The sequence below is a fragment of the Arachis hypogaea genome, chromosome 19, assembly GCF_003086295.3.
Source record: "Arachis hypogaea cultivar Tifrunner chromosome 19, arahy.Tifrunner.gnm2.J5K5, whole genome shotgun sequence".
NCBI lineage: Eukaryota > Viridiplantae > Streptophyta > Magnoliopsida > Fabales > Fabaceae > Arachis > Arachis hypogaea.
Genome location: NC_092054.1, coordinates 4,044,985 through 4,055,086, shown reverse-complemented (window position 1 = coordinate 4,055,086; position 10,102 = coordinate 4,044,985). Strand labels below are relative to the sequence as shown.

Here is a 10,102-nt window from a genome sequence, read left to right as displayed (position 1 = left end):
CATGGTGGGTGTAGTAAGACATTTATTTGGAATGAACTTTCTTCTACTATTTGGTCTAGAGGAAAGATTGTTTTCAATGTCGCATCCAGTGGAATTGCGTCTTTATTCCTACGTGGTGGCAGAACGACTCATTCCAGGTTTTCAATACCCATTACAATTACTGATGAATCTACTTGCAACATCAAGCATGACAGTTTGAAGGCTGAGCTGCTCATCCAAAGTAGCTTAATAATTTGGGATGAAACTCCAATGCTCAATAAAATGTGCTTTGAAGCACTTGATCGGACGCTCAGGGATCTTATGTCAGTTACTGATCAACATAAGACACACCAACCATTTGGTGGTAAGGTTGTGGTTTTAGAATGTGATTTCAGATAGATACTTTTGGTGATTCCAAAAGAGAGTAAACACAATATATTGTCATCAGCTATTGCTCACCCCATTTGTGGTAGTTCTGTAAGGTTCTGAAGCTACATACGAACATGAGGCTTCTAATATCTTCTTCGAATCAACATGATGGTGAAAAAGAAAAGATTTGCTAATTGGATACTTGATGTTGGAGATGGAAATATTAGTTCTGCTGTTGGTGATGAGTCAGAAGTTGAAATTTCAGATTATCTGCTGATTACAACTACTGATGACCCTCTCTCTCATTTAGTAGACTTTATATATCCGAATTTGTTGCAAAACATGTCAGATTACATGTATCTTCAGAATAGGACAATTCTTGCACCCACACTTGAGAGTGTCGAGAAGGTAAAAAATTTCGTCTTAACAATTTTTTTAGGGATGAAAAATGAGTATCTAAGTTCTGACACAACATATCAAGCTGATGAGAATGAAGATGTACAACAAGAGTGGTTTACACCAAAATTCTTAAATGACATCAAATGTTCGGAACTACCCAACCACAAGTTAACTTTGAAGCCAGGAGTCGCTATAATGCTACTGCAAAACATAGACCAGACTTTAGGTTTATGCAACGGGACAAAGTTAATAGTTAACAAATTTGGCAACAACGTAATTGGAGCGATAGTAGTGACCAGTAGAAATATTGGCAACAAAGTGTATATTCCAAGAATGAATTTGATCCCTTCAGATTCAGGATTGTCATTTAAGTTCCAATGGATATAATTTTCATTAATAGTGTGCTTTGCAATGACCATCAACAAGAGTTAGGGTCAATCATTATCACATGTAGGACTTTACTTGCCAAAATCAGTTTTCACCCAGGAAGAACTTTACATTGTTTTGTCAAGAATTAAGAGTCGCAATAGCCTCAAGGTTCTAATTTTGGACGAAGACGATAATCCAAAGTCATCAACAATAAATGTTGTGTTCAAAGAATTTTTAATAATATTTAGGAAAGAAAATAATTTTTTTTTTTGTGTTGATTTTTATATAAAATACTCATATCCTTGTAATTATTCATTTTGTAACGAGTACAACTAAAATTTTACTAACAACTTTAAATTAAATATTTTTATAAAGTTTCAAAAATTTTTATTATAAGCATTTTTTGTAATTATTATAAATAATTTTATAAAATTTTAAAAATAACTTAAAAAATGTTATGAATACTATAAAAATTTAAAATATACTCATTCTTTTGTAGTGCACACTGCGCAAGAAAAAAAAATTATTAGTTTTGATAGTTTAAAAGTATATAAAAGTTATAAGTAGAATATCATATTAGTATTATTTTTTAACTCGATTACTTGAATTTTTTATTATACCGAAAAATAAACTCATAAATGGCAAAAAAAAATTGAATATAAAAGACTACAAAAATTTCATTTTCAAATTAAATGGACGTAACCAATAAGTTGAGGTTGCCTTTTAAGTTTTTTTGAAAATAAACTAATCAAATTCTACTACTACTACTATTATTATTATTATTATTATTATTATTATTATTATTATTATTATTATTACGAGGAATGCTAGGGCCAGTAATTTTTGTGATTTGTAGTCATCAAATAGTCATCAATGATAATTTTAATGGTGTGAGATTGGTATGAGATTTCATCCAATGGCTCACTTTTCTTTGCTGGTTATATGCTAGCCAGAATTTAACAAAGTTGTTGGCTCCCTAAACTTTTTCTATTATTAATTAGTTTATACTTATTATACAATATATTTAAAAATGTATCAAAAAATATTAATATAAAAAAGATATTACTTAAGTTTTTTTTAAAAAATAGGTCTCTAACAAATAAATTATTAACTAATTTAACGTTAAAACGACATTTTATTTGAAGAATATTGATAAATAAATCTCAATCAATTTGAATTTAAAGATAATCAAGCCCTTATTCAACGTTAAAATGTCAATTTGTTTAAAGAATATCAAACAAATAGATCCTAACTAATTTAAATTTAGAGACAATTAAAAGACAATTAAATTCTTACGTTATATGACAAGTCAACATTTTTCGTGAATAGAGAATGAAGTGGACTATTTTTTTTTTTTGTGAGAGATGGCATCATCCAAAAGAACAGTTAAAAAAAAATCGAGTTAGTAATTCACTCGTACATGATTTTATTTTCACCATTTTAAAAAGATCAAGATTGACATATAAGATTATTATTGATTAAATCGTTCTTATATTCGAATTAATTATAACGAATGGTTTATTTGATAAACTAATCTCAATACAATTGACATATTCCCATGTTAAATATCGTATTACATAGCACTTGCACCTGAACCTTTGCAGATATTGCACTCACAGTTTTGTATAATCAAACTCCTATAAAACATAAATTTATTATATGGCATTTCATGATAAATACATATTCTACAATTGGTATTCATAACTGTATCGATCAGTTAGATCCATAAAAAACATTAAATTGAAGACACAGCCAATAAAAAAAATACCAGAAACAAGGCACCACATTAATGATAATAAAGTTATGGATTCAAGAGACTGTGTAGGAGATTTTTAACCAAAAAGTAGCCAAAATGCAAACTATCCTTAAGAGATTATAGGGTTGGCTTAAATAACCGCATTTCAGATGAGCAACTTGGAAGACCAAAGTGAGAGGGTGAAACTAAGCTTTCATGATAGACATGAAAGATCCTTGAGCCTGAACCCCGGGACAAAGGACGGTGTTTGGTCATGCCATCACCGGAGCTGTCAATATTAGGAAACTCTATGCTGCCATCATTTAAGTTACATAAAACAAACTTGCCACTTGGAGATTTCGCCAGTAGAACATCATTTGTCAACATGTACATAGGCAGTAATACATAACATGAAACAGGATTAACGAGTAGCGGGTGGTGGGGGATTATTGCCAATTTAGTCCAAGATTGAGGAACTCCATACTCCTTCATCAACCAGAAAGTCCAATGAGTTTTCTTAGTCTCATAACAAACAGCAAGACAACCCCTCAAGATACCCAATCGTGGAAGCACAAACTCCTTATCATCTGAATCCCTACTGGGAGCGGAAAACTGACTATAAGTCTCTTTCACCAAGTCAACGGAAAGAACTGCCACAGAACTACTAAGACGGCTGCGAAGAAGCCAATTAAGAGTGCCAGTGCCACTTACAAAAAGCCCTACCAAACCCACCACACAATCCTTGCTATCGGAGTCATGTAGTCTATATGGGAAATCCTGAATTGTTCTCCATTTAGATTTTGGGCCGAATGTGAAAATTCTGGTGACAGATTCACCTGATTTCTTATTCACAATCCCGAAAAGCTTATACTTGTCGTTCACATGATCATAACCAAATCCACAATAGTAGAAGATACCACCAATTTCAAGCGGCGGAGATGTGAATCCGGTGCAGGGGTTCCACAGAATGGCACGATCCTCAAGCTCTTCATCATGCAAGCACAGCAATCCATGACAAGAGCCAATGATGCTACGGTAGCATCGTCCCTCATAGGGAACTACTTTAGTGGGTTCATGGGGAGGGTTCTCGAACACATATCGGACGGAGAAAGTTCCGATTGTGGTGTATGAGTAGCTTGAGCTATAATAGGCAATACACGGGTGGGTCAAGGCTGGATCCACCGCCATTGAACGTCGAAGGTGGTCCTTGGCAAATTGGGAACTGGAAATTAGGGTTCTCCATGAACTGCAGACGCTGTTCCTTAATCGAACAAGAGAACTTGCCGGAATCCTCAGCAGGATTTCCTCTATGAGCTCGCCCGGAAGGATAGGTGGTGGTTTTGTGGTGGTACAGCGGAGCAGTTCCGGCCACCCCTCGGTGGTTGTGACAACCTTCCCCTTCCTCGCGACAGTATCATCATCATCAGGAATGGAACCCCTCGTCATACATACGAGGGAAACAGTAAAATCCTTCTCTACAACAAAACTCCACAATACAGCAGGAATAAGAAATCATAAACAACATAATTCTAACAATTCTACTCTTAGCGGTATTGCCATTTAAAGTACAAGATAAAACATACATTGAAATTCTATGAGAAGAAAAGCAGAGACCTCAACGTTTTCAGTTAAAATTGAAAAAAAAAAAAAAAGTAAAACAGAGGTTTACCTACAGGAAGACGATGGCGGAGTAAGAGACCAGGAGGACCCGAAGACAGAGGAAACGAATAATCGGCGTGGGAGCTTCGGATGGAGACGAGAAAAACGGTGGTCGGCGGAGGAAAAACGAGAAAGATGACGAGGGAAGGAGGCACGGCCGCACGGGGCTGCTGCAACTTCTTTGATGAAATTTTGGAGGTTCAGATAAATGATTTATAAATCTATCCGATGTTTATTATGAGGTTTTCCCCGGAATCAGAAATTGATAGTTTGATACTTAAATTTAGTCTGTATCGGCCCCATATCCAATTCAAATCTTATTACTATTTAACCGGTTATCTTTTTATCTCTCATGCATCTACTTCTCTCCTTCTAATATATTTAAATTTCAAAAAGAAATTTTAAATAATTTATATATTATTTTATTGTTAATTTATTTGTTAATTAGTTATTTACTTAATTATTTAATTTTTATAATATATTATTACAATTATATTCCGTCCATTTTACTATAGTCAAGTGTAGGGCTGGAAGTGAGCTGAGCTGAGCCGAGCTAGACCAAGCTCAAGCTCGGCTCACCAAAATTGAGCTTGGCTCGCGACTCGACTCATTAACAATTGAGCCTATTTCTTAAGCTCAAGCTCGACTCACCAAAAGCTCACGAGCTGGTTCAAGCTCACGAGCTGGCTCAAATAATAGAAACATAAATACATAATCTATAATTTTATATCAATAAATTATAACTTATATATTTTAAAAAATATTTGAAAAAAATAATTATTGTTTATCTATCAATAAATATAAATTTTTTATTTATGTCTTACATCAAAATTATATGTAATAAATAAATATAAAATTTTAAATAATTAAGATCATTAATATATATAATTATATATTACTATTTCATATGTATATATATAATATTAAAAGTATAGACTAGATGCATATAGGATATGTGTATTAATAATTATATATATAATCGAGCCAGCTCACAAGCTAATGAGCCGAGCTTATCCAAGCTCAAGCTCGGCTCATTTAATTTATGAGCTCAATTTCAGGCTCAAGCTTGGCTCACCAGCTCACGAGCTTAGCTTATCGAGCTATTAACGAGTCGAGCTCGAGCTGGCTCATAAGCTGGCTTGACTCACTTCCAGCCCTAGTCAAGTGATCATCAAAGATTTTATCTTTAAATTAAATATACACAATATCAACTTGATCAAATTGTTAAAATAGATTTCCTAAAACATATTTTTTCAATAAGGAAAGATTTGTTTTTTATTTATTTAGTGTATTTGATAAGTTTTAATAATAACAATAAAAATATTAACAAAATAATTAAAAAATATTATAATTTTTTTAAAAAGATTTTTTAAAAAATATTATAAATTTTTTAAAAAGATTTTTATTTTGAAAAAATCCTAAAATAATAAATAAAAATATTTTTATGTTATTATGTTTAAATATAATTATACATTAAAAATATTTTTATATGATATTTAAATATTAAATTATTTTAAATTTATTAAAAAAATCTTCTCTACTAGTAGGGGGAACTCTTCAAGAGTTTCAACTTTCAACCTATAAAAGACAAGGGAACTTTTCGTGCGGCCACATTATCCCTCCAAATCGTTTTCCGAATTGGTTGATGCTAGTAATCCTAAAATCCAACTCATGGAACGCATGAATAGTCTGCTTCACGACGATGATAATGATGATGAGAGGAAGGGGGAGGTCGTCACAACCGCCGGGATGCCTGCCCTCATGGACGAGCTCATAGCGGAAATCCTGCTGAGGATTCCGGCGAGGTCTCTTGTTCCATTAAGGAACAGCGTCTGCAGTTCATGGAGAACCCTAATTTCCAGTTCCCAATTTGCCAAGGACCACCTTCGACGTTCAATGGCGGTGGATCCAGCCTTGACCCACCCGCGTATTGCCTATTATAGCTCAAGCTACTCATACCCCATCATCGGAATTTTCTCCGCCCGATCTGTGTTCGAGAACCCTCCCCGTGAACCCACTAAAGTAGTTCCCTACGAGGGACGACGCTGCTGTAGCATCATTGGCTCTTGTAATGGATTGCTGTGCTTGCACGACGATGAGCTTGAGGATCGTGCCATGCTGTGGAACCCCTGCACCGGATTCACATCTCCGCCGCTTGAAATTGGTGGTATCTTCTACTATTGTGGATTTGGTTATGATCATGTGAACGACAAGTATAAGCTTTTCGGGATTGTGAATAAGAAATCAGGTGAATCTGTCACCAGAATTTTCACATTCGGCCCAAAATCTAAATGGAGAACAATTCAGGATTTCCCATATAGACTACATGACCCCGATAACAAGGCTTCTGTGGTGGGTCGGACAGGGCGTTTTGTAAGTGGCACTGGCACCCTTAATTGGCTTCTTCACAGCGGTCATGATAGTTTTGTGGCAGTTCTTTCCCTTGACTTGGTGAAAGAGACTTATAGTCAGTTTTCCGCTCCCAGTAGGGATTCAGATGATGATCACAGTGTGTTTCCCCGATTGGATATCTTGGGGGGTTGTCTTGCTGTTTGTTGTGAGACTAAGAAAACTCATTGGACTCTCTGGTTGATGAAGGAGTATGGAGTTCCTCAATCTTGGACTAAATTGGCAATAATCCGCAACCACCCGCCACTCATTAATTCTGGTTTAAATGATGTATTACGGCCTATGTACATGTTGAAAAGTGATGTTCTACTAGCGAAATCTCCTAGTGGCATCTTAATTTTATGTAACGTAAAGGATGGCAGCACATATGTTCCTAATATTGACAGCTCCAGTGATGGCATGACCAAACATCCTCCTTTGTATCGGGGTTCAGGCTCAAGGATCTTTCATGTCTATCATGAAAGCTTAGTTTCACCCTCTCACTTTGGTCTTCCAAGTTGCTCATTTGAAATGCGATTATTTAAGCCAAACCTATAATCTCTTAAGGACAGTGTGCATTTTGGCTACCTTTTGGTTAAGGATATCCTACCGTCTCTTGAATCCATAACTTCATTATCATTAATGTGGTGCCTCTTTTTTTTTTTTTTTTTTTTTTTTTTAATAATGTTTCGTTAATCAAGTTCAACTAAGTTGGTCTATCATAGAGTGTGTTTAGGAAATTTGTTGGAAGGGAAGAAGCACGTTTAGACTTCTTGAAAGCTTTAATTTTTTGTTTGGCAATTTTTTTTTTTTATGAACACAGAAGTGATTTTACTACCAAAACCATGTTTACAAGAGTTAACTATTTTTAGCTTCTGTATTTTTTTAACGGGCTTTTAGCCATAAATACTAAATATTTATTTACCTTTTACTAACTTTATCCTTGATGTATGTTATTATATTATTTATAGAATTCTTGATATTTCTATTTATATTCTATTTTTCTATTATTTATTATTTGTATTTTTTTGTCAAATATTTGTTTAATATTATACATTTTTATAATTGTGATTTTTGTGTATTATGTTTGTTATTATCTTTTTATGATATGGTTTATTGATTCTATTAGGTAAAGTAAATTAAACAAAAAATTAACTGTAAATAATAATAATAGTAAAAAATTATAGTATACTAAAAAAGAGTACTAAAATACTAAAAATATACTATATAAAAAACATCATCAAAAACTTTTAGATTTGTTTCAATTACTACAAAGTAAATATTTAATTTTTTTTATTATTTTTAGTACTCTCTTTTATAATTACAATTCTCGTATACTATGTTTTATTGTAATTTTTTTATAATATAGATTATGATTCCATTAAAAAAAATAAATTAAATAAAAAATTAATCATAGATAATAAGATTATGATTTTCTTTTATATTTTTTATTTTTATTTAAAAATATATTTTATCTATTTTTATATGTTATTTTTATTTTAGTAAGCAAATATTAATTTTATTATAAAATTAGCTAATAAGATCTATTTAAATATCTAAATTAAAATGATAGGATAATATAAAAAAATGATTTAAGTTGATGTCCATTTTAGTAATTTTTTTATCTAAAAGTGATTTTGAATAGTATAAGCCAAACAACATTTATTTTATTATAATCCATTTTGATACAAAAATTGCCAAATATAAATCACTTTAACACAAACATACTTTTTATCAAAATTAAGTTTGCAAAATCAATTTTATACAAACTCCCGTTTGTAAACTGTAATTCAAACACACACATAATAAAATTTAGTTACATCTAACATTATTCTAAGTCTTATTATTTAATTTAATTGAACTTAATTCATAAAAAGACTTTGATGTGTAATATTACTCTTTTATTTATAGACTGTGTTTTCGATTTAATATTTTTTAACGGTTCAACTAGGTATCCTTTAAAAATAGTACAACATTCAGCTTTTTATTACAATAATTAAAAAAAAATTAAAACAAACACAACTAAAAATTATGAATAGATTTACTGTCTTTTTAAAATTAAATACACATTCAAAATACAATCTAAAAATAGTCACAAAAAAAATACAATCTAAAAAAACTGAAATTTAAAATTTAAATTTTAAATTTCTGTTTCAGATTTAATATATTTAATTATTAATATATTATAATTTAAATACATATCTAAAAATCAAATTATTCAAAATTTAAAATTTTGATTTTAAAATTATAAAATAAACCTTAAACTATCAAATTATTAATTAAACTCGTATAAAACACTCAAAGAAGCAGAGAAGTCACGTTTGCGCCATGTCGAAAATCCAAAGGCGCACATGGAAAACTCAGAGGTGCACATCGAGAAGTCATCCTCCGCTGTCGTTCATCCGTGCCACCTTCCTCTTCCGCGCTCATCCTCAACGCTGCCTTCCTCCTTTTCGGCGCTCATTTACAACGCTGTCTTTTTAATGTTTAAATTTAAATTTTAGATTTATGATTTTGGGTGTGTTTTAAAAAAATTTTCTGTATAACTTCATAATTTTAGATGTGTTACAATTATTTTTTAATGTTTAAATTTAGATTTTAGATTCATGATTTTGGATGTGTTTCAAAAATATTTTCTGTATAACTTCATAATTTTAGATGTGTTACAATTATTTTTCAATGTTTAAATTTAGATTTTAGATTTATGATTTTATATTTTCTGTATAACTTCATAATTTTAGATGTGTTACAATTATTTTTTAATGTTTAAATTTTAATTTTAGATTTATGATTTTGGATGTGTTTTAAAAATATTTTTTGTATAACTTAATATTTTAGATGTGTTACAATTGAAAAAGAAACTACAATTGAAAATATTTTAGTTTATGTATATAATTATATTCGACCATTCATAATTGTATTATTAACATTTATATTGTATTATTAAAGTTGACTGATTTTAGATGTATTTTAAAAATATTTTGTATAAAATATCATACTATCAGATGTGTTATAATAAAAAAATAACAACACAATTTTAAATTAATTGTTGATTATAATAATTTTGAAAACTAATAAGTATCGAAAAAAATTTAACTGATAATTTAAATAATAAATATTATATTCATTTGATCGAATAAAAAAATCAAGAATAAGAAATTTAAAAAACTGTATCTGTTACGTGAAGTTACGAAAGTAAAGCAA

General features: G+C 31.0%; 3 protein-coding genes across 4 annotated transcripts; 2 read left to right on the top strand and 1 right to left on the bottom strand.

Annotated features, from left to right (window-relative positions):
• The first annotated feature begins 516 nt into the window (after positions 1–516).
• On the top strand, positions 517–1,134 carry LOC140182078 (uncharacterized). Its single transcript, XM_072228178.1, has one exon. It carries the CDS (start codon positions 517–519, stop codon positions 1,132–1,134), a length of 618 nt encoding a protein of 205 aa, XP_072084279.1.
• Positions 1,135–2,735: 1,601 nt separating this feature from the next.
• LOC112779461 (F-box/kelch-repeat protein At3g23880) lies at positions 2,736–4,800 on the bottom strand. Of its 2 annotated transcripts, none has more exons than XM_025823736.3 (2): positions 4,521–4,800; positions 2,736–4,326 (listed from the first exon to the last, which is right to left on the bottom strand). In XM_025823736.3, the coding sequence occupies exon 2, from the start codon at positions 4,295–4,297 to the stop codon at positions 2,990–2,992; it is 1,308 nt and encodes a 435-aa protein (XP_025679521.1). In that variant the 5' UTR covers positions 4,298–4,326; positions 4,521–4,800; the 3' UTR covers positions 2,736–2,989. The 2 variants fall into 2 exon arrangements, with proteins under 2 accessions (XP_025679521.1, XP_025679523.1); XM_025823738.3 differs by having other exon boundaries at positions 4,525–4,789.
• A 1,390-nt stretch (positions 4,801–6,190) lies between these two features.
• LOC112777701 (F-box/kelch-repeat protein At3g23880-like) lies at positions 6,191–7,456 on the top strand. The gene has a single exon (XM_025822095.1). It carries the CDS (start codon positions 6,191–6,193, stop codon positions 7,454–7,456), a length of 1,266 nt encoding a protein of 421 aa, XP_025677880.1.
• Positions 7,457–10,102: the final 2,646 nt, after the last annotated feature.

Coding starts and splice junctions, on each gene's coding strand:
- LOC140182078 (XM_072228178.1), top strand. CDS start 517: ATGGTGAAAAAGAAAAGATTTGCTAATTGGATACTTGATGTTGGAGAT.
- LOC112777701 (XM_025822095.1), top strand. CDS start 6,191: ATGAATAGTCTGCTTCACGACGATGATAATGATGATGAGAGGAAGGGG.
- LOC112779461 (XM_025823736.3), bottom strand. CDS start 4,297: ATGACGAGGGGTTCCATTCCTGATGATGATGATACTGTCGCGAGGAAG.